Raw genomic sequence first — 23007 nt, 5'->3', positions numbered from 1 at the left:
AAAATGGGGATATGTTAGAAATTGAATAACTCGTCATTATTGGGAGCATTTCCAATCCGAATTATTTATCACGAAAACCAGCTTTTAGTGTTTCCAAGTGAAATGCCTCCGTATTAGTACAGGAAAACTTTAAGTCGATAATAAAGATTCGAATTTCCATAGGAGTAAGCTTCACTACCAATTCTGCGGGATGTACAGGACCTCCTCTTCATTCGTTCAAGAAAATCACGCCCATTAGAGTCTGTATAAAATGTTTTGTTGTTTCCTACAGTTGACTTTATTTGAGTTACTATCTCCTTCCCAATTCCATCTTCAATGGGTATTGGACCAACCTGTGATGCCAGACATTATGGATAGCTTGAACATTAGAAGTTTCAACCGTTTTCATTACGAACAGCTAAAAGAACATATGAATGTTGACTTACCATGAATTCAATCTCAACATGTTCATTTTCCTTGTACACTCTGGTGATCTGCAGACAAGTATGTTAACATTAATCCATGGTAACAACAAAGAAATGAAAAACAGCAGAGTATTTTTGTTTAGTCCCCCCTTTATTCAAGAAGGGTCAAGTCTCCTTTCCCTAATTCCTTACAGGCGACTCGAACAATGCACTGGGATCCATTTTTAAATTTTTACTTGTTTCTTCCAATTAAGCTTTTGCATCACATAATTGAAATTTCTGCATAGTTTCTCGCCGAGATAACTTCAACTTAATAACCATCCAAAAATACTTTTAAGATCCTAAATCGTCGACACACACAGAAAAATTTGTAATGTACGCATCAAAATATACATGACCCTCTTGACTGACTAACATTCAATGGCTCATTAACTCGAACTTTGTTCCACACCTTGAGATATAACTCAAACCCTGAATGAGATGAAGAGAAACCCATGTGGAAGACATATAACAGAGAAACCTGATAGAATAAACTAATGATTCTTGGACTAACCTGAGATGTCTATGAATCGAATATCTGATGAACTTCGTCAAACAGAGGTCCTCGAAAAACTGCAAGTGGAATTTGCAATATAAGATAAACAATTCAGTGTCTAACCAAGAAAATGTTCATCATGCACTGAATGGTTGACTTTGAAGAAAATGTATGTACCTTTCCTTCAGATTGTATTGGAAATGTGCCGTTTGGGTAAAAGATATATGCTCCCGAGGCCTTCCATAAGTAAATGAAATTTTCTATCAATTTCAACAAGTATCACTTTAGGATAGAAAAATAAAGAACATATTGCTAATATTACCTGTGAATCTTTACTCCCATCATTTCTAGCATAATAACTGTATGATTGTTCCAGAGATATGTTCACCTATATCATAAAATATAACTCAAGAACATTTAAAATTTACAGCAAAAGATTGTAAAAAGGAAGACCAGCAGACAGTTCAGGCAAGGTTACATCAACCAGGACAAGCAATAGTCTACAGCAGCATGCATTTGATTTTTTTTATTTCGATTTTTTTATATTAAAAATTTAGATTTTTTTTATATTAAAAATTTTGATTTTAAGTTCATTAATTTGTTATACAATAATATGAAGTTTATGTACAGTTCGTGTCCTCATGTGGGGTCCACACTACGACAAGTAGCAAACTCTATCCTCAAGCCAGATTACATTATCGTATCGAACCCAACAGTCCCTCCACTCTTTTCAGCTCCCGCCAGCAGGAGTCGAACAACAATGGCTTCCTCTGTTTTCTTTGCTCCGCTCCACTACCCACTCCTCAATCCGACCAACAACCGCTCACGCAAGCCCCTCTATAACACTGCCGCAGTCCCGCCGCTTTCTACTGCGGCTGACTTATCAGCCGTGGCGAACACCTTAGACAGCACCACCATTGCCGTTATCGGCGGTGGCTCAGTTGCCGCTCTCGCAGCCGTTCTATCCCTCGCCGATCCGGAGAAGCGGCGGCAAATGCAGGCGGAGGAGGTTGGCGGCGGGGACAAGGAGGTGGTGAGGGAGTACTTCAACAATGATGGGTTCCAGCGTTGGAGGAGAATTTACGGAGAAACCGATGATGTTAACAAGGTGCAGCTTGATATCAGGATTGGGCATTCAAAAACTGTTGAGAATGCAATGAAGATGCTGCTGGACGAGGGGCCGTTGAACGGGGTTACGGTTTGCGACGCTGGGTGTGGAACGGGTTCGATGTCTATTCCGTTGGCGAAGGAAGGAGCCGTTGTGGCAGCGAGTGATATTTCAGCTGCCATGGTTGCTGAGGCTGAGAAATTGGTAGAGTATTTGTAATCTTCTGTGTTCTTTGGGCTAAATTTACTGCTTCTTGGAATATCTTTGGTGGTTCTATGTGTTACTTTTGCATACGTGATACAGAAGAAAAAAATAATGCTTGATTATCTTTGATTTAGAAGCAAATAAAGTCCCAGCTGGAAAAATATTCCACGATCACGAGAACTAACAAGCTTTGATCAAAGAGTTGATATCTATAGTTGGCGAAATGATTTACTGGCTGTTAAAATAGCTGTATTCACCATGTTCCCATTCTTATTGGCCGGAAAAAGGATTTGATTCTAAAGAAAGTTAACTCACTTGGCTTTAATGCAGGCACGAGAAGAGCTTCTACAAGGCAAGGATGATATATCCCCAGGACTCGTATTACCGACTTTTCAGGCCAAGGATTTAGAGAGTTTGGATGGTAAGTATGATACAGTAATCTGCTTAGATGTTTTGATCCACTACCCACAAAGCAAGGCTGATGCAATGATTGCCCACCTTGCTTCCTTGGCCGAGAATCGGTTGATTCTGAGCTTTGCTCCAAAGACATTATATTATAATCTTCTAAAAAGAGTTGGGGAATTGTTCCCCGGGCCTTCCAAGGCAACAAGAGCTTACCTCCATTCCGAGGCTGATGTTGAGCGAGCATTGCAAAAGGTTGGTTGGAGGATAAGAAAAAGAGGTTTGATTACAACACAATTTTACTTTTCGAGGCTTGTTGAGGCTGTTCCTGCATAGTGGTGCTTAAAGAGAGGTTAGGTATGTATAATCATGCCTTGTTCTCTTCCAGGTGGCTGCAATATAGGAATTGCGGAAAAAGTTGTTCTGGAATTATTGCCCAGTTTTTACCATTGATGTTTTTTTTTTACTTCATTTAATGCATATTGTAGATGTGAGTTCTCCAAATGCTACGCTTGGCGAGTTGGAGTTGCTTGTGTGTATTATAGCTCTAATGTTTTTTTCTCAAACAATGCATAACTTTTGTGGATACTCTATTAGTTTTGAGATAAGATCCTTAGAATCGAGTTCTTTGAAATAAGGATTATACCGAGTCTAGATTTTGTATTTCTTAGCACAGTAAGCTGCGTCATAGTCTTGTATCAATTGCTACATTCAGAAATTAGATGAGCTCGTGAGTTTGATCAAACAAATATTAACCATTGGTATCTAAATAAGTTTGGATGGAATTTGTGGACATTATAATATATCAAGCGAAGTAGTTTAGGCATCTTTGGTTTCTTGATGTTGCAACTTGTCTCCAATTTTTTCAAGAGCATCTGTAAGCTTGGTAAGAGCTGCGACTAAAATGTTGTGACAGTCCTTTTGCTGCTCTCTGTCCATTTGACTGATAACCTTTTGCTCTTCTAGCTGTGCATTCAGCAGACTAATATTTTTTTCTAGAGCTTTGATCAATTGGGTTTCCACATTGAAGTTTTGGCAAGCACTAGATGTGTGTCTTCTTCTCTTCGCTCCCTCGTGAAACATTGAACCTTGCCAAAACGGGGTGCCTGGGTGTCTCTTGTTTTCTGTACCTTAACATCAAAATCATTAGGAACGTACATGTCTTGTCCCTGACCATCAAACTTGGGCAGAAAGTAATAGCGAAATGACATTTTTGAAATTTTGTATTAACTATTTCTTAGGTGAAGATGCTTTATACTCTGTCATAATATGCTTGTATTGGAAATGCTAAAGTCCCTTGTCTTTCATGTTTAAAGTCATTATAAACAATATATACGATGCTAACCTGGATTTATGTATGCCTGGTGATATGGTTGATATCTCATCTCTGCGAATAGTACAAAATGTACAAGGTTTCACAATTCATACGGTCATCATTTTTTAATCTTGTTGCAATATATTTATTGACATTCACACGATGTAAGTTTGAACATCTATGGTACCTGAAATGGGGACTGGAGAAGGAATTGTATCTGCTTTATCATCCTCCAGAACGTTTTCCTTTCCTGTGTTTCTCCCAATTTTAAAATCTTGAAGCAAACCATTCTGTGCTGTAGCAGGAGTACCATCGCTCACCTCCGTTTCCGTCTCCTCCTCCTCTTCTTCTGCCTCCACACCATAATTTTCACCTGCACTTGTTGTCACGAGTGCAAGTTGATACGCCGCATTTGTAAATCCCTTTCCATCCAACACATAATATACTTCTTGGTCGAAGAAACCCGGAAGTTTTCTCTCCCTCCTCAAATCACTTTGCATGATCCAATAAGATTCACCTCCATTTCGTACCCGGGACTCCCACGTTTTTATCTTCTTGAAATCACTGGCAAGATTGCTCCACCTCTTTCGGCATTGAACCGCCCCTCTCTTCACTCCATGTTGCATGCAGTATGAAGAAACAAAATCCCATTTTGGTTCAGCCTGCTCAGGCCCTAACTTACGCCCCTTTCTCCCTCTCTCCTCGGCAATCTTCTTCCCTTGTGCTAGCACCATCGTCTCTTGGCGCGTCCATCGGGGATGCCTCGGTGTTTTATTTCTGTCATCACTCCTTTCAAGAGATGGCTGGCCACCTGAGGTGATGTCATTTTCTTGTGTACTGTTTGATCCCAGGGCCATGGATTCTTGCAATTGCCTCTACTTCCTCAAGGATTCAGGTGCTCTGCTCTTAAAGGTGCCCAACGATTAAAAGGGTATAATTCTTCTTTAATATGGGATTGAATTCAATTCAATTCTGACATTATTCAAATATCTTCTTCGGTGATTGACTACTCAATTAAGAGCATTGTCCGAATACCTTTTATCCTTCGACTTATTACTCCATTTTCTGTCCTAGTGATCGACTATCCTAATAAGGGCATAATTTTCTTTAATGCAAATGTTCTCCAAATCATTCTTACACTGTCTTTTGTCAAGTCTTTGTTGCCTTATTTTGCGTGGTATTGATTCTATAATGTACCTTTTGGTATGCATACTTTTTTCATTAATTCGAGGTGGAAAAATCTTTAGATGAAAATTATTACTTTGAAGGATTGATTATAAACAAATTTTTTAAAGGTTTGATAATTTTCAGAGCAACCAATTCATTATGTTATGAGATGATATTTTTTGGTCTTCAAAATATTACCAAAAAAAAAAAGGCATTTGGGAAATATATATATATATATATCTCAGACATATTTAATCCATTATATTTTTTATTATTAGTTTACCCCTTTAAATTATTTTCACCACTCACATTAGAAATCTTACCATATATTCAATTTTGATGTGAAATAATTGATGTATATTAAAAATAACTATGAGAAACTAAACAAAAATTCATATGAAACGGTTTCACAAGTCAATTTTGTTATATAGATATTCTATTTAGGTCACTCATGAAAAATTATTATTATTTATATAAAAATATTATTTTTTATTATAAATATGGACAGAATTAACCCGGACCGTCCTACTCTAAAAAATATTAGTTTTGATTATATAGGGAAAAAATGTACTCATTTAATTTAAGATGTTGAGGGGGCATTTTGCAATTAGTGGAATTAGCCCCAAAAAATAAATCAAAGTTTAAATAAAAAAGTTAGTGGTCCATCGTCTCCAATCCACGTGAATCTTTCCCCGTTTCCCGCGCATAATCTGTGCTCCAGCATTTCCCCTCAAATCAAAGCAATAGAACCCTAAGATTTGATTTCAGTTCTTGAATCGACACAAAGTAACGCGACATAATGGCAAGCGATGTGGAAAGAGAAGAGGAGGAAGATGAATCGGTTAATCAGCTCCTGAGAGATCGATTCCGACTCTGCACCATCTCCATTGCCGAAGCCGAAGGTTTTTACTTTTCGATCACTGTAATTACTTCCATTATCTCTATATTCATGCGCAGATGGAGTCAATTACGACTTATATAAACGTTAGATTCGATGACAGCGTTCTTTTTGTCGGTTTGTTAATGTTGCAGCGAAGAAAAATGGCATGGAAGTTTCTCAACCGATTATGGCCTGCATATCCGATTTAGCCTTCAAATATGCGCGTAATTATTGAGCTATACATCTATGTTTTTTTTTTTTTTTTTTTTTTTTTTTTTTTTTTTTTTTTTTTTTTTTTTTTTTTTTTTTTTTTTTTTTTTTTTTTTTTTTTTTTTTTTTTTTTTTTCGATTTTGCGTCATCGCATTGCGTTCTATTGGTATGGACTATGCACTCATAATAGATTTGTATATCAAACATGTGGAATGATTTATCTGGTGTAATGCAGTATAAACTTGTTTCTTGTAAGTGTTAGTTGGCGCGATTCAATGTTGGGATAAACTGGAATAATTCTTGACATCTGGATGTACGTTCTGTTTTATGGGCTTTGAAAGAATTCCCTGGAGTGGCAGGACAGTATCAGGATTAGTATTACTAGTTTCCACATTTTCCTTGACTGTAATTGACGTCTAAACCGCTAGCGAAAAAATATTGATCGGAAATTGCTTATGACTGTTCAATGATTATGCTGAAGGTTACTCGTCACAGTTGGCCAATTGTTCAAGCTCTTGTCAAAAGTAGCTTAAACCAATGAAGGATTCGCTAGGAGAGTTCAGTGTTTTTATGTAATCCAAGCGCATAATCTATGTGCCTGTTGATGTCAAGAGGTCAAATTTTTTCTCATAAATTGAGTGGAAATTTTGGTTCAGAAGCTAAAGCTTTTCCCAACTTAGATGTCGAAGGATTAGAAGAATGATAAATATTGATACATGTGAATTCCTTTTTATATCTAAGAATCCCTCAGTTGACACAAGGCTATGTTGACATCATAAGTTGATCAAATAAGATCATCAGCTTCATTAATTTATCCAGTAATGTTTAACATCATACTTCTTGAAAAGCAGAACAGTTAGCAAAAGACCTTGAATTATTTGCTCAGCATGGTCCTCGCAAGTCAGTGAACACGAAAGATGTCATTCTTTCTGGTAAGATTCTGATAAGTTATATGAAGTGTTGTGCAATAATATTCAAAATCAACTTTGCAGTTTTACAATATTTTGTATGTGTCCACATTTTTGCTGTGATTGTCCATTAATTTACTCATATAACTACATTGTCTGAAACCATGTATACTTCCATAGCTAGGAACTTGCCAAACTGATGATTTCGATTATATTATTCATGTCTCACCCTCGTTATGATATTTGAAGTTAGTATTCCTGAGATTGCTTACATTTGTTTCAGCACATCGTAATGATCATCTTGCTGCCTCCCTAAGGTCCTTTTGCTATGATTTAAAACAAAAGATGCCTCAATCTGAGAAGAAGAGAAGGAAGATCTCGAAAAAGGAGGACAAATCAGCTGCAGAAGTGCTCCATATTGCTGATCCCTAGCTCAAAAATACTGGAACATTGTCCCTAGTCTCAACATTTTCTAGAATATTATACAGCTTAGACATATGTATTCTATTTGAATGTTGTAATGATAATTTGTGAAATGGCGTCTGATTTCAAATATGCAGTGTACTACTAGCGAACCGGTTGTATATTTTTTAAATTTTATAATTTTAAAATAATATAATAAACTTATAGAACATATGCCAAAATGAAAATTTTATTAAATATAACTCAGGAAATATTTTAATAGGTAAATATAAAAATATGAAAAAAAACTATTACTTTTTAATTATTATTATTGACTATTTGAGCTCGTCAAAGTTATTCACTTATGATAAAAAAGAGGCCTGGTTGTAAATTTGATCTCATTTATCGTAAAACCCATTATCAGGCCATATTTGATTTGTTTGTTTTGTCTTAATTTTCTTAAACATGATATATCTTTCTTCAACTTAATAATTTAAGTATGAATTGCTAATTACTAAAAAGTCCCGGTCTCGGGTCGGGTCTTTAGGCCCCCGAGGGTTCGAAAACTGGCTCCCGAAAGAACTTATCACGATTCCCGCCTTCTCCTCCAGTTAGTCGCGTATCAGTCTATCAAATTCACCGCAAGAAAGCGAAGAATCTTTTTCGAAGGAAGAAAATGAGAGGGCTGCCGTTTCTGAAGAAGCCCAAGATCGAAATTGTGAAAACAGAAGATGAAGAAGAAGAAAATGGGGATGGAACAATGGAGGAACGGATTTGGAAAGAACAAGAAATAGCACTAGTAGCCCTTATTGAACACCGTAACAAAGAAGTCGAGCAGCTTCGTGAGCGCGTTGCTTATTACAAGTCCCAGGTTTTTTACTTTCTCGATGTAATTCTTTCAAGAACAATTTTTTATTACTCTTTTGTTAGATACAAGTTTTTTTGGGGGATTCTGAATATTTAAACTTGTGCATGTTTTGGTTTTTCTTGTTGTTTTATTAATGTACGCTGTAAAGCTTATTCATAAACCTTTATTTATGGGAAGTCACCAATCAATGAACTTGATTTACATGGCGACTTTATCATTCAGATTATATGCAGATCCAAAGTACTACTGCCATTTTGTATAATGTGTGAGGAAGTTAAAGATAAGTGCGATGCAGGTGCAGTGATTTCAATATTGAAGATTCTTTTGTTCCTTGAGTAGTGATTGGTACAACATCGTGAAGGACTGACAGTCAAATATCCAACATTTTCAGGATAATGATTGATTGACAAAATGTTGTAGGAAAGTGTGAGCTGTGATCATGTTCTTCCGGATTCAATTATTGGATTATTAGTACATCTAGGGCTATTTGGCTGGCCACCCCTAATCATTGCCCTGATTGGTGCTGTTCTTTAACACATTGAAATTTTGTGGAGTAACTTGACTAAGAGCATTGCAAGATGTTGTTTACAATCATTATAGTATGTTCCAATTTGCATAGTGGGAGATCATTTTTATTTTGATTGTTGAAGTCCAAGTTATGCCTCTTGATACAATGCCCATAAAATTCTCAAAATAATATCTCATTCACTTAACAATATAATAATTGCTATTGTTAGATGCGGTAGGCGGCATGGTTTCTGCAATCACATGGTCAGTACCATTCCATCAATGAGAAACCATTGATTGATGACTTTGTTTTTCGCTGCAGCTTGATGAAGCATTAATGAGGTTGATGGATACACAAACTGAATTGTCTCGTCATCGTGGCCAGGAAATTTCAATGGCCTCAGAAACTTTTAAAAATTGTATTAAAAAGGTAAAAGTAGAAAGTTTAGCGAGTCCTGCCAACGTGAGTGGTGATTCTGCTCAAAACCAGTTTCTGTATAAACCACAGCTGTTTGGTGAGGATTCAATTAAGTCATCCGGAGATGATCATAGCATTGAAGGAAGATCGGCTAGTTTTTTATGTAAAAATGGGGATTCTTCTCGAGGAAAATGTCACTCTAAACCACAGCTTGTGATTCCTTCTGTGAATCCAAGAATGTCGCATTCATTGACCATGAAAAATTCTGGAAATAAAGTTAGTGGAAATTCTGCTGCATTTCCTACTGCATCGATAGCCACTCCAATTAATAGCAATGGAAAGCAAAATGGAGGCAAAGCTCGTAAAACATCTATGCAGCAAGAAAACATGGAATCTCAACCTAATGGAACAAAAAGGAAGCATGGTAATTGCTATGTAACTTCACATATTATGTATCATTCGGTTTATACTCTATTCGATACATGGATTATCAAAAGCAGTTATTCTACCATAACATATGCCAGGTATATGCATAAGGCTACCCTTACGAGGAAAACCAAACAAAAAAATCGAGAATAAACCAGTACATGGATAAACATAATTTACGTGAAAACCTTTCGTGTTTCAAAAGGAAAAATAGCTGCTGCGGCAAAAGAATCTTGTTTGTTAAATTTTACAGTGCTTTTAGAATTTATTCACGCTGTCCCTGGCCGATTGCTTGTAATATTGTTTGACGTATTCTATAAAATTGTTATGTTCTCAAAAGTTCGTAAAATGATGCCACTTGCTTACAAGTTACGACCTCTATCGTTGAGGGTAACAATGTGAAAACATCAAAATCTTCATTATTTGAACTCATGTTTAAGTTTTATGCCTGTTCAAATGAAGCATTTGAGCTTGATTGGTGAGTGGGTTTTATTTAAACTATTTGACTTGCATCCTTGTTTGGTGAAATTCGGATCTGAGCGTGACCTGGTTGTTTTTAAAGCTTCACATTATCGAATGATATCACAGCTAGTAAATAATAATATTCGCGATCATATCTTTGTGAGTACAGAGCAAAAAGAAGATAAAGACTTGATTCCGTTGATAGGAAGCATGGTTTCATCACAAAGATTCCACTGCCAGGCCATTCTTTTATCCAGTCAACACAAAAGAAGGCTGAGAAGCCTTGAGCTTTGTCCGACAAATGATAATTTATTTGTGACCAGGTGATTTGATCTTCCCTGATTTTTCACATGAATAACAAAAATTATAATTGATGGAGATCATGGCCCTCTTGAATTCACTAATACAAACTAGGGTCTAGGATGTGATGTTGGTTGCTCTGTGTGAAAGAAGAAAAAAAAGAATAAGGCAACAAAATAATGCTTTGTGGTTTTATTTTGCTGTTGTGCATAATTTCAGTAGCGTTGCATGTGCCACTCGTTCAGTACTTCACACATTACCTGGAATGCATATTAGTAGCTGTCTTAGCGCATACGTAAGGTTTGAGTCAGAAGGAAAGCATCACTCTTTGTTACAATTCATCTTGTTGGAAAGTTGACAATAGGCAACCGCTCTCTCCACTTCAAAATTAACGATGTTTGCTAAATGTATACATCGAGTTCACTACAAAGTTGAGAGTGTTATTTTTACCAAAATATCTGTTAAGTACACGACAAAATTGAGGATCAAAACTATATGATTTTGAAAGATTAATACTACCGGGATTAAATCTTGAAGTTCAATGTTCTATATTGTACCTATCTTCTTTTAATAGTTTTCTGTTGGCAGCATGGTACAGTTTCCCATCAATCATATACGTTTAATTCTTCTTTTATGTCAAGTATTAATATTATTATTGCACTATAGCACAAAAATAAGCATAAACAGTTGATGAGCTCTGCATCATGTTTCAAGTGCTCTCTTCAATTTTTTTCCGGGGGATTTTTTGTATTTTTCTGGTTCATCTGTCTGATTTGTGTTCGCTATACTATCAAGCTAAAATTCTTGCTCTTTGTCAAACCTAATATAGATTATATATATCTTGTGTAATTTGTTCTACACTTTGGGCAACTGGATAAGTGGATTGACGGACATGGTGGTATGCATGGTATCTCAAGAAAGCTTTGCGCTTTATGGCATGTTTAGTTGTTGTCATATTTGTCTTTGATATTGTATGTTTCATACATGCCTGATTAGGGTAGTATGCTCAATTTTCCTTTTCAGTGTTGCCATGCTTTGTCGATTTTATTGTTTTTCTTAGTCACAAGTGTAATTTTGAATGTTGCATCTAATTAAGAAATCCGACGATATGTATCGGTAAATTATCAGACAGAGAATGCAATTGCATCCATTGCTTTTGACCATGTCTTGATTTGAACATCAGATTATAACTGTTCTTTTACTTTTTAACTTATTACCTCATAAAGATAAGTTATTTACAGACTACCATGCACTGAACAGTACAAGATTTGGTCTTGCCATTTGCATTTTTAAAAAATCTTGTTTACTGTTACTATTGCAGATTGCAATTACATATGACTAAAATCTTTTGGTATTAAACTGCTTCATAACTCTCTTGATGGTATTTCCACTTAATATGTTTGAATGGTTTGCAGCGCATTGGATGGAGTGGTTAATCTGTGGCAAATCCAGGAGAAAGGGTAAGTGTTATTGGAATAAAATTTAGTCACATCAAGATCTCTTTGATCTCATACTTTTGTTCCTCGCTTTATGATGCTTTCAGTATATGCATTTCAATCATAACTTGGATACTAACATATGTTTCAGACTTTGATTGTTTAGCATACATCTTTCCTTTGTAACTTGACAAGTGATGTAGGTTTATAACTTGAATTGAACTCTTAATATAAAAAAGTGCAGTGCTGTTGCCGATCTTGTAAGTACTTCTGAATGTCAATCAAACAAGCAGAGGAGATGGCCAGAAGATATATCTTGGCATCCCCAGGGAAATAGACTTTTTTCGGTTTATACTGCAGACGGTGGAGATTCTCAGATATCAATTCTGAAACTAAATGAAGGAAACAAGGTAAGGATCTCAAGTTGTGGCTATCATCCTGTAATGCTATTATTGTAAACTGTATGTGTTTGCGCATTACTTTAGTGGCAATTTAGTCACAAATTTTTATGCACTTTATTTTTAGTTACCATCTCTGTGAAGTCAACCTCAGTTTCAGTTTTGGTTTTGTAGAGGACACGTGTAAGCTTTCTTGAAGACAAGCCTCACGTTAAAGGCGTAATCAACAGCATAAACTTCATGCAATGGGACAAAACATGCTTCGTTACTGGTGGCAGTGATCATGATGTAGTCCTTTGGACCGAACATGAGAAGGAAGACTCATGGAAACCTAATTCATTACACAGAAGTATCCATACCAGTGCTGTAATGGGAGCTGCTGGCCTGCGGGATAAGAATGTTGTAATGTCTGCTGGTGCAGACAAAAGGATTATTGGATTTGATACGACATCTGGGACAGTTGTTTACAAGCATCAGACTGAAAGCAAATGTATGAGTGTTCTAACTAATCCATGTGACTTCAACCTCTTTATGGTTCAGACAGGGTGAGTTTTCTCCAATCTTGTATCAATAAGCCGTTTTATAATTTTTTTCCCTGCCAAGCATATGGGACTGTATTCCAGGCAAACCGCCTGCCGACTCATTAAAAACCCATCTTGAGATTGTTTGGACTCGCATGGTCATTCAAATTGAGTAACTTGCCAACCTAGGCCAACTTTTTTTTATTACTATCTGAAGTAGTAAACTAAATTTGATGTTTGTGTTTGCAGGACCCCAGGGCAGCAGCTGAAACTATTCGATTTCAGAACCAAGACATTGGAGATCCATAGTTTCGGGTGGAGCCAAGAGAGTAGCGAATCCCAGTCGGCCCTCATTAATCAGGCATGGTCTCCAGATGGTGTATACATAACTTCTGGCTCAGCGGATCCGGTGATTCACATCTTTGACATCAGATACAATGCTCAGAAACCATTGCAGTCACTTCATGCCCATCATAAACGAGTCCTTAAAGCTGTGTGGCACAACACTCTCCCTCTGCTTGTTTCCATTGCTTCTGACTTGAACATTGGATTGCACACATTAATCAAATAATCTTGAACCTGCCTGCCAATTGATGCTGGCATATGCTAGCTTTGAGCATTTAAATCAATTTATACAATCATTTGTAATCCTATTTTTTAAATAAAAAGTTGGTAAAAATTATGCTTATTTTTAACTAATTGAGTGATCACATAACGTATAAAGCAGTTAACATGAAATAAATTGATCGAATGTATGGTTCAAAGAAAAGTCATAAATAATTTAATTTGATATAAAATAAGAAACAATTAATAAATACAATACTTCTGATATTTACATTTTAGATATATTTGACACGTGTGTTGTCCAAGTACATGAATTTTAAGGATTGCCAATGGACCCCTCACCTAATTAATTAATCACGGTTGCCTACCATTCATTACATATGATTTGTCACGTCTAGATGTAAATGTTTATTTTATTATTATTTTTAATCAGATTTTACTGTTTCCCGGGCCGGACCCTTTTATTACACATTATCTTGGGCTAGGAGAGCTTAAATATTTGTACACTTGTTAAGACCAATTAAAATGATATTATTTCCTAAATAGTAAAGACAAACAAGAGGATAATTCAGTCCACTTGTAATAAATTAATATATATGTGTGTGTGTGTGTGTGAAATATCTATATTATGAGTAGGTATCTTGTGAGACAGTCTCACGAATCTTTATCTGTGAGACGAGTCAACCCTACCGAAATTCACAATAAAAAGTAATATTCTTAGCATAAAAAGTAATATTTTTCATGGATGACCCAGATAAGAGATCCATATCACAAAATACGACTTGTGAGACCGTCTCACACAAGTTTTTACCATATATTATATATTCTTAAATGTGAAACTTATTAATAATAAAGTACCCTTATTTTTACATGTAAAACAAAACATAATGAAATATAAAATATAAAAATCTCCTTTATCATTAGCTAAAAAAAGGCAAAAACTTGTGTGAGACGGTCTCACGAATCTTTATCTGTGAGACGAGTCAACCCTACCGAAATTCACAATAAAAAGTAATATTTTTTCATTGATGATCCAGAGAAGAGATCTGTCTCACAAAACACAACATGTAATGAAACTTATTAATGATAAAGTACCCTTATTTTTACATGTAAAACAAAACATAATGAAATATTAAATATAAAAATCCCCTTTATCATTATCTCAAAAAATAGGAAACATGATCTTGGAAGCAGACATGGTGTTGGGGTAATGGACATGAATGTTACACGAATAATGAGGGGATGTATTTAATTGGTCAAATGTTAGTAATAATTGATAGTGACGATAAAGGAAACCTAACTTTAGCAGACACAATCATAAATATACCACTTTTGTCCACAAAAAAAAATAGTAAAAATAGAGTGCGTTCCCCCACGCCTCTCATCAAACTAATCCTTTGCATAAAGCATGCCTTGAAGCGCGGGACTTCCCAACAAACTTCCACCTATCATGCTTCTCAATCCACAATTTTTTTTTACTCTTTTCCCCTAAATTTTACATCCTATCCTAATTATTGGTCGGTTTGAAAATATATACTTTCTAAATTCACATTAGTTGAGTCCAAATTTTATTGGTCTCATATTATTTTAGGAGTATATGTGAAAATGGATATATTTTTCTCGTGCTATATGATATATTATATTTTTATTAAGAAACGTTACAATTTTGGTCTTTTATGTTATTATAACTTTCGAAATTTGGCGATTTTAGTTAATTTTCATTAGGGATATTGTCGCGATATACACATGTCTGCGTCACATCAAGAAAGAACTAAAATTGCAAAACATAATAACATAGAATTCCAAAATCACAATTGTAAATAATTGCGAGCAATCATGTTTCTAATAATTTATGAAGTCAGAAAAATGGAAATTGAATTGGTGAGACTTACTTCAATATACATAGAAAACAAGTACTAATGTAGCATGAATATTCTCACTATCTTGCCAAGTCCCCCAATTTTTCTTGTCAACAAGCCTATTGAGTAACGGACGACTTTATTATATTAATCCTTAATGTTGATTGAATTAAGTCGACTACACTACAAATTAAGATTATATTACATATATGTAGAGAAATTCACATAATGAAATAGTACGTGCGAATGAGATACAAGTTAACAAAATATTGGACTAGAAAATATTGGCCATGTTTCAAGAAAAATAAGGGAAAACAAAGGATCCATACAAATCTAAGCACTTCATTTCTATTTGGTCTTTTCTTCTTTTTTCCAATCTATTTTCTCTACTGGTATCACTCTCCCCCAAAGTGCACAAAAGATGGGCTAAAAAAATGCCCGAGCTGATCAAGAATCCCACAAATCAACAGCACACAATCCCTCAATATTCCAATACTTAACACACAAACTTAAAAACCCTCCCATGCATATATATATACATACATATATGTTGAAAATCCAATCTATTAATTCCTCCAATGGTAAAATCTTGGTGTAGACAAAGGAAATGGAGTAGGGTTTGGGGTGTGGGTGGAATCTATGTTAGTGGGATTGCCATTCTCCGGCGCGGAGGCGAGTCGTCGGCGTTCGCAAGACGGGCACATGGTGAGGGTGGTGGCCATGTAAAAAGGGCTAGAATTAGGAGTCTTGAGAGCTCTCAAATCTTGCAACTCTTTGTGGAGCCTTGTGTTCTCTTCACGCAGAGTCTCACAGCATCTCTTCAAGTACTCGCAATCCACCTCGTTTTGCTTCAACTTGGTCCTGCATACGTGAACACATGTTAATTAGTGCGTGTTTACGTGACATGAAATATTATATGTATACAACGATAAGAGAATATCCACAAACCTCGCTCTTCTGTTCTGAAACCAGACTTCTACCTGTCGAGGCCTCAGATTAAGCTGATTTGCTAGAGCAAGCTTTTGCTTCTGCAACACAAATTAGTTAAGACTTGAAACACTTGATTTAAATGTGTGTATGACAAAACGCAGCCCATTAAAGATGAGTAGTTTTCCAAGAAAAATCCAATCTTTTTTAATTTCTTCCCGTAGCATGTTTGGAGCTGAATTAAGCTTGTATTTTTGTTCTAACACACCGAGTATAGTGACTCACAGGATTGAGAGTGGAGTGTTCTTTAAAGCTTTGTTCGAGGAAAACAGACTGTTGCTTGGAAAGTCTCAGTTTTTTTCTTGTGTTGCCATCATCGTCATCACTTGCTCTAAACGATTCTCTCTCGTTTCCCGTGGCTTCAAATTCTCTCTTGTTACCAAAATCCATCTGGAACAGTGACCCCTCGCTGTTCGCCGTCGAGGCTTCCTCCGCGGACGCCGGTAGTCTGTTCACGTCCAACCGCCTCGCCGCCGGTGGCCCTTTATTCCTCGACGAATCATTTTCGGAACTCCCTGGAGAAACCCACAAAGAAATATGTATTCTAAACGAAAATAAATATTTCTCATCACGAAAAATAAAAATATTCATGAGTACTGTACAGTAATCACATAAAAACCATTAATCACCAGTAACAGATTTCATCCATATATCAGACAAGTTATTAAAATACCATTATCAGAAGACCAAGGCAAGGATTGATCAATATGCGATGAAATCTGGCGAGGAACTGGAGAAAATGGGAGAAGATTAAGCTGAAGCGATGTTTCCCCTTGATCACCATCACTACCAGTACCAACTCCTGATGATGTATGATCGTCATCTTCTTTTTCAACATTTTCTTCATCAGTTTCTCGAGTTTTCTCCATTTCTTGATTGAGGCTCAAATCCATTCCCAGGTTCAATCCACTACTTTTCTTGATTTTGGTGAATCTCCTCGCCTCTTGAGTGCTGTTTTCGTTCAAGAACTTCATGGGTTCTGATGCATCTCCTAAGCGCAAGCCTAATTCCATAGCTGATCATAACACAAATTAGAGAGAGTTGGGTTAAGGAGATGAAGAGAAGGAAAAGGTTTTTGGATTGAATGAGTGGAAAGAGTCTTTATAGAGAATTTATCAATCTATGAAATTTCTTGCATTATTTAATTTGGTTATTTAATGACAAAGAAATACAGGACAAGGAGCAAGAGTATAACAACTTGTTCCCTTTTCAAATTAATTGTTTTTACTATTTTATTCAATTTATATTGACTATATTTCTAGCTAATTCAAAACATAATTTGATATTTTTCAAATTGAAATAAAAAATTGATATGAAACGGTATCATCAGTCAATTTGTGATTCAGATATTCTATATGGATTACTCATTAAAAAATATTACTTTCTATTATAAATATGGACAGAGTTGATACGTCTCACGAATAAAGATCCGCGAAAACGTCTCAGAAAAGACTTAATCATATATAAAATATGATATATAAATGAAAAAAATCAGTTAAAACATAATAGAAAATAGAAAAATATACCCTTTTTGCTTTTTATATTTAAAAGTTACTTCATATAATTGTATTTCTCAGTAATGATGATATGCCTTTCACTTTTGCTCCTTTTTAAGGTTTTGGTGTGTGAATTATGGAGAATTAAGAATAATAATAGCGATGATTAGTATAATGAGGTTGTTTGACCGACATACTTATGTTGACAAAGAGCACACGTGAAAGTCTCCCATTTTTATGTGGTCATGCCAAGATTTTGGGGCCAGAGGGACCATTATTAAATTCCATTAAAATCTCTCAAGAAATTTATTTCATTTTATGTACTTTATTTATTAGTATATATATATGTATGAGAATATGGCAGCCAAAAAATATATTTGGATAGTTGTGTAAAACAAGAGTCAAATAATATAACAATTATTAAAAAAATTATTTCTCTTGTGAAACGACATATCTTTATTCGTGATACGGATCAACCATGCTTATATTTATAATAAAAGTAATATTTTTTTGTATAAAAGCAATACTTTTTCATGTGTGACTCAAATAAAATATCATCTCACAAAATTTACACCAGTTTTGTGTAAATATATTGAAGAAAGTTGCAAAATTCAAAAAGAATATTCACTGTCTTGCCCACCGTGATTCATGCTTTATTGCATATCATTCACTCTCTAAATTATTATTCTAAAAATAAAAAAATAAATTAGTACTTTTTTTTTTTGCAATTAATATTTATAATAATTCCAAAAGCATGACATACATTGAATTACCCTTAAAAAAAAAAGAGGAAAAATAATAAATAAAGAAAGTAGATTTAGGGATGCTTTATAATTTTTTTTAATATTTTCAATTATTCGACCACCAAAATTAAAAAGAGAACCACAGATAATCAAATAATATAGTTTTTCTAAAAAATGTTTAGAGGGCGATCATTTTCATATTCTTTCTATTTTTCAAGAGTATTATATTCGAATCAGTCAAATTAATTTCTTCAAAAATTACTAATAAAATTTTTTTTTTTAGGAGCAAGACTTTTTTTATTTCGTTAAAATAAAATCTTAGACTGCAGTTTTAATAATTATAAAAAGGGTTTATACATTATGTTCTTAATTATTAAAATTGGTATAATTGGACGAAAGTCCAAAGTGCTGTCATCTTGTAGGAATATGCAATAACTGTAGCAGAGATCGTTTGCTTTAATTTTATTTTTATGAGTCTTTGTCACACAATCCATGGCCGTTGGACACCAAATCCAAAAACCGCAGTCAGTCAAAATAAATTAATCAACTCGAAAACTTCGGGGTTTTTCTTCAGAATTTTGCTTACAAATTGTTTGGGTTTTATGGTTGACAAAAGTCTATGTTATGTTGGGTTGGATTCAGGTTAGATCTGCTTCGTATGGCCTAAACGTACTAGCCTGACCTTTCTCAACAATAAATATCTGCGGAAAAATTTATTATTCATTCATGTTTAGGTTCGAATATGTTGCTGTATGTCAAGAAAACAGGATTGCACGCGTAATTATGCAGGGGACATATTGATAAATAATTTGGGAGTTATATGTATGTACTTCAACACTCTTCCACCATTGAGCTAGTTTTTGGAGTTGCGTTAAGTCAAAGTTTCAATCTTAACATGATAACAGAGCCATGTTCCACCGTCATGTGTTGGACTGCCTATAGTTAGACCACTCGTTTTGCCCATAATTGGGTCATTTGTAAACTTCACGTTCTAGATGTTCATTACTGGGCGTGAGGGAGTGTGTTAGTTGTCTCACATCGGTTAGATAAATAACTTGAGAGTTGCATATATGGACTTGAACAATCCTCCCACTTGAGCTAGTTTTTGGGTTGAGTTAGATGCAAGTTCCAATATTAACCCATATTAATAAATTTTACCAAGAAATAGTATGATCTCCTTTTGTTTCAACTATTTTCTAGTTCTATGATCTTCTCCTTTACAAGATGAAGCAGATGAAAATGAATGGAAGCAAATAACACCACCTCTCACTCCACCATTGCACCAATACCAATCCTAATCCGCCTGAGCGCCTCCGCAACAGGAACGTCATCCAAACCACGCCGCTGCCTAACACTCTCCACCCTCCTGGCTTTGGGTCTCGGTGGCGTCTTTGGACCGGATTCCAACTCGCATGCAACATCCCCATTCCCATACACCGGAATCACTGAGCTGTCCGACATCTCTCCCTCGCAAACCGGGCATCCCTTAGACGTCGAATCCACGTAATTCATGTGATAAAAGCAAGCCCAGCAAAACAAGTGTCCGCAACAAGTCACCACAGGAATCCTCGCCGTCTCCGAGCATACATTGCAGTCACAGAAACATCCTTCCTCCTCAGACACGACGACAACGTTGTTAACCTCGCCATCCATCTCCAACGCCTTAGCCACCAAATGAGAACTATCACTTTTCCAACGTTTCCCCCTCTCGGTCATATCATTATTGCTTGGTTGGAGCTCATGCCGGCGCCGTTTAATTGCACGACCTGTAACAGTGTGTTTGGCAACCAAGATTTGAGAGTATTTCATGGGATTTGGATTTCAAAATCCTATTTTTACTGTTTGGCAAGGTGATTCAAAAAAAGAATTCGGATTTGTTTAGAATTTTATGGGATTTCATGAGATTTCAATAAGTATATCCAAATCCCATCAAATTTGATAAGATTTGGTGGGATTTGGATTTTAAAAACAGACAATTACTTTTTTATCCAAATCCCATCAAATTTAATGAGATTTATAAGGGTAACTTAGTAAAATTTTAAAATTCCAAATTCGAATTCCTTTTTCTCCCAACAAGAAATGGATTTGTAAATACCATTTTTAAATTCTAAACCAAGCACCAAATGGAATTTCAAATACTTGAATTTACAAATCCAATTCCAAATCCAATTCCAAATTCAAATCCAAATCCATATTTACAAAAAACCAAACACACTGTAACAGATTCGAGAAAACGAATTCTAACGCCTATTTCGCCACTACAAGTTTCCGGTTCATTCGACGACGACCCCGTACTCGGAACCTTGAGCAATGGTGAACCCGACGACTGTCGGTTCAGATTAAGATCCATGACATCGTCACTCATCATCGCATCGACAGGAAAATCCTTGTGTTTCCTATCAAGAATCCTGCTTTGATTGGCAAAAGAAATAACCCAACAACCAGTAATCGAAATTGAACACTAATTAAATCAACAAGATCAGGGTTCATAAAACCAGAAATCAAACAAGGAAATCAAAATGACGATGAAAATTACATAACCACGTACAATTTCCTCGCCGTTTGGTGACTGAATTGGAGAATTTCAATAAAGTCTCTTTCCGAGAGAAATTATGCGGGAGGCGGTCACTAATTGCATTTATACCCTTTTTAATTGGATAGGATGGAAATTGCACATATACGTTTGACTTTTCTAAAAAAAATATTATTTTTTGGAAACTTTATATATATATATATATAATACAATATTCTGTGAGACGGATCAATTCTACCGATATTCACAATAAAAAGTAATACTCTCAGCATAAAAAGTAATAATTTTTCATGGATGACCCAAATATGAGACTAGTCTCACAAATACGACCCGTGAGATCGTCTCAGACAAATTTTTACCTTCTTTGTGGATTTCAACAAAGTCTTAGGGAAATTTTCGAGTAAGTTTTTGTAATCATCTGCGGACAAAAATATTCAATATTAATGCCAAACTTCTATTGCTATTAGAAGTTGGATTTAACAGCTATTGTTGTTTAATGGATCAAACTTATAAATAACAATGATTTAGAAAATAAGCCTTTGTTTTATATATGGCAAAAACTTACGTGAGACGGTCCCACAGGTCGTATTTTGTGAGACAAATCTCTTATTTGGGTTATCCATGAAAAAATATTACTTTTTATGCTAAGAATATTACTTTTTATTGTGAATATCAGTAAGATTGACCTGTCTCACAGATAAAGATTCGTGAGATCGTCTCATAAGAAACCTATTCTTTATATATAATAAGTAGAGTAATTCCTCAAACCTAGCTATTGTTTACGAGGACTAATTTTGAAATTTCTCTTGTTTTTCCTCCAAAGTTTTCAACTACACGTGGCTTCAAATAAATATTTTTTGTTGAGAAAATAAAAAAAAACTCAATAACCAATCTTATTGTCAGCTGCATCAATATAAAATCTGTCTTATAAAATTGACTTATTATTTGATTTTAGACAAAAATTTGTGTGAGATGGTCTCACGAGCGTATTTTATGAGACAGATCTCTTGTTTATTTGGATCATCCATGAAAAAATATTACTTTTTATGCTAAGAGTATTACTTTTTATTGTAAATATCGATAGGTTAATCCGTCTCACAGATAAAGATTCGTGATATCATCTCATAATAGACATACTCTTGATTTTATTAGCTATTATATATTGTTAATTGGTTGGATTGGATTAAAGTACAACTTATCTTTTGAAAATGAATGATATTTTAGGTAAGTACAAAATTATATCACGATTCCAAATAATTATTTAGGGTGTTCAAATACTATATATAATAATTAATGATTAATGCGTATCAACCAAATTGTCAATAAATAATAAATGGCTTTTTAAGTACCATATCATTACATTTATTTTATTCTATTTCTCGTTCTCTTAACATTTAAAATATGACATTTTTAATTGTTTTTTGTGGTGCCATGTCACAATATATATATACATATGTATATTTTGATTACATGCGAACCGACAACCACTATTTTTCGGTACACAGTAGGTAAATCTTCGGATTAATACAATAACATGCAAATCACGTTAGTCACGTAAATTATACTGGATAAGTTCTGTATGACAAGCTCATCCTAGAAGTTATTGATAGGGATAACTGAACTCCTGAACTTTGATCAAATATTCACTTATTCCACTAATTCGAATGAAAAATAATTCTATATTGATGTTATTATTGGTTTATTTTGTTGATTTTATGATTTCAAATTGTAAATTTTTTTAAATTAAAACTTTTACAAACACAAATCAATATTAACTAGAGTAGTACACCTCTTATCTATTTTATAATTTTAATAATAATAATATTATTATTATTACAATTTACTTTATATGGATGTAAGTCACTATGCACTTTTTTTAAAGCAATACAAATGTAATATTTAATATTATAGTATAAATATAAAATATGAATTAAGTTGATTAAAAAATTTATA

General features: G+C 34.8%; 5 protein-coding genes and 1 long non-coding RNA gene across 9 annotated transcripts; 3 read left to right on the top strand and 3 right to left on the bottom strand.

Annotated features, from left to right (window-relative positions):
• Positions 1-216: 216 nt before the first annotated feature.
• Positions 217-1448, bottom strand: LOC140956751 (uncharacterized). The gene is made up of 3 exons (XR_012171527.1): positions 1262-1448; positions 426-473; positions 217-332 (listed from the first exon to the last, which is right to left on the bottom strand). It is a non-coding gene; the product is annotated as an uncharacterized lncRNA (long non-coding RNA).
• Positions 1449-1627: 179 nt separating this feature from the next.
• LOC140957350 (magnesium protoporphyrin IX methyltransferase, chloroplastic) lies at positions 1628-3246 on the top strand. Of its 2 annotated transcripts, XM_073414565.1 has the most exons (3): positions 1628-2251; positions 2582-3010; positions 3142-3246. In XM_073414565.1, exons 1-2 carry the CDS (start codon positions 1700-1702, stop codon positions 2987-2989), a joined length of 960 nt encoding a protein of 319 aa, XP_073270666.1. In that variant the 5' UTR covers positions 1628-1699; the 3' UTR covers positions 2990-3010; positions 3142-3246. The 2 variants fall into 2 exon arrangements, with proteins under 2 accessions (XP_073270666.1, XP_073270665.1); XM_073414564.1 differs by having other exon boundaries at positions 1629-2251; positions 2582-3246.
• LOC140957349 (trihelix transcription factor ASR3-like) lies at positions 3136-5101 on the bottom strand. Its single transcript, XM_073414563.1, has 3 exons — positions 4156-5101; positions 3999-4040; positions 3136-3777 (listed from the first exon to the last, which is right to left on the bottom strand). The coding sequence occupies exons 1-3, from the start codon at positions 4823-4825 to the stop codon at positions 3473-3475; spliced, it is 1017 nt and encodes a 338-aa protein (XP_073270664.1). The 5' UTR covers positions 4826-5101; the 3' UTR covers positions 3136-3472.
• A 681-nt stretch (positions 5102-5782) lies between these two features.
• On the top strand, positions 5783-7727 carry LOC140957649 (protein MHF1 homolog). Its single transcript, XM_073414983.1, has 4 exons — positions 5783-6037; positions 6168-6239; positions 7078-7158; positions 7418-7727. Exons 1-4 carry the CDS (start codon positions 5935-5937, stop codon positions 7564-7566), a joined length of 405 nt encoding a protein of 134 aa, XP_073271084.1. The 5' UTR covers positions 5783-5934; the 3' UTR covers positions 7567-7727.
• Positions 7728-8077: 350 nt separating this feature from the next.
• LOC140956837 (uncharacterized) lies at positions 8078-13510 on the top strand. Of its 3 annotated transcripts, XM_073413723.1 has the most exons (8): positions 8078-8407; positions 9234-9341; positions 9420-9753; positions 10387-10540; positions 11933-11977; positions 12198-12363; positions 12526-12896; positions 13122-13510. In XM_073413723.1, the coding sequence occupies exons 1-8, from the start codon at positions 8213-8215 to the stop codon at positions 13441-13443; spliced, it is 1695 nt and encodes a 564-aa protein (XP_073269824.1). In that variant the 5' UTR covers positions 8078-8212; the 3' UTR covers positions 13444-13510. The 3 variants fall into 3 exon arrangements, with proteins under 3 accessions (XP_073269824.1, XP_073269823.1, XP_073269825.1); XM_073413722.1 differs by having other exon boundaries at positions 9234-9753; XM_073413724.1 differs by having other exon boundaries at positions 8284-8407; positions 8796-9753.
• A 2017-nt stretch (positions 13511-15527) lies between these two features.
• Positions 15528-17418, bottom strand: LOC140957417 (homeobox-leucine zipper protein HAT4-like). Its single transcript, XM_073414652.1, has 4 exons — positions 16956-17418; positions 16508-16797; positions 16244-16323; positions 15528-16156 (listed from the first exon to the last, which is right to left on the bottom strand). Exons 1-4 carry the CDS (start codon positions 17293-17295, stop codon positions 15862-15864), a joined length of 1005 nt encoding a protein of 334 aa, XP_073270753.1. The 5' UTR covers positions 17296-17418; the 3' UTR covers positions 15528-15861.
• Positions 17419-23007: the final 5589 nt, after the last annotated feature.

This window comes from Primulina huaijiensis, chromosome 14 (genome assembly GCF_012295235.1).
Source record: "Primulina huaijiensis isolate GDHJ02 chromosome 14, ASM1229523v2, whole genome shotgun sequence".
Taxonomy (NCBI): domain Eukaryota; kingdom Viridiplantae; phylum Streptophyta; class Magnoliopsida; order Lamiales; family Gesneriaceae; genus Primulina; species Primulina huaijiensis.
This window is presented reverse-complemented; position numbering and strand designations above follow the sequence as displayed.

Excerpts from the sequence above, each read along its gene's own strand:
- LOC140957417 (XM_073414652.1), bottom strand. The coding sequence starts at position 17,295 with ATGGAATTAGGCTTGCGCTTAGGAGATGCATCAGAACCCATGAAGTTC. Across the intron at positions 16,798-16,955 it reads GCCTTGGTCTTCTGATAATG|GGAGTTCCGAAAATGATTCG; the intron begins GTATTTTAATAA and ends GGGTTTCTCCAG. Across the intron at positions 16,324-16,507 it reads AACACTCCACTCTCAATCCT|AAGCAAAAGCTTGCTCTAGC; the intron begins GTGAGTCACTAT and ends TTTGTGTTGCAG.
- LOC140956837 (XM_073413722.1), top strand. The coding sequence starts at position 8,213 with ATGAGAGGGCTGCCGTTTCTGAAGAAGCCCAAGATCGAAATTGTGAAA. Across the intron at positions 10,541-11,932 it reads GATAATTTATTTGTGACCAG|CGCATTGGATGGAGTGGTTA; the intron begins GTGATTTGATCT and ends AATGGTTTGCAG. Across the intron at positions 12,897-13,121 it reads CTCTTTATGGTTCAGACAGG|GACCCCAGGGCAGCAGCTGA; the intron begins GTGAGTTTTCTC and ends TTGTGTTTGCAG.
- LOC140957349 (XM_073414563.1), bottom strand. The coding sequence starts at position 4,825 with ATGGCCCTGGGATCAAACAGTACACAAGAAAATGACATCACCTCAGGT. Across the intron at positions 4,041-4,155 it reads TTCTCCAGTCCCCATTTCAG|AGATGAGATATCAACCATAT; the intron begins GTACCATAGATG and ends TACTATTCGCAG. Across the intron at positions 3,778-3,998 it reads CCAGGCATACATAAATCCAG|AAAACAAGAGACACCCAGGC; the intron begins GTTAGCATCGTA and ends GTTAAGGTACAG.
- LOC140957350 (XM_073414565.1), top strand. The coding sequence starts at position 1,700 with ATGGCTTCCTCTGTTTTCTTTGCTCCGCTCCACTACCCACTCCTCAAT. Across the intron at positions 2,252-2,581 it reads TTGCTGAGGCTGAGAAATTG|GCACGAGAAGAGCTTCTACA; the intron begins GTAGAGTATTTG and ends GCTTTAATGCAG.
- LOC140957649 (XM_073414983.1), top strand. The coding sequence starts at position 5,935 with ATGGCAAGCGATGTGGAAAGAGAAGAGGAGGAAGATGAATCGGTTAAT. Across the intron at positions 6,038-6,167 it reads CTCCATTGCCGAAGCCGAAG|CGAAGAAAAATGGCATGGAA; the intron begins GTTTTTACTTTT and ends TTAATGTTGCAG. Across the intron at positions 6,240-7,077 it reads TTTAGCCTTCAAATATGCGC|AACAGTTAGCAAAAGACCTT; the intron begins GTAATTATTGAG and ends CTTGAAAAGCAG.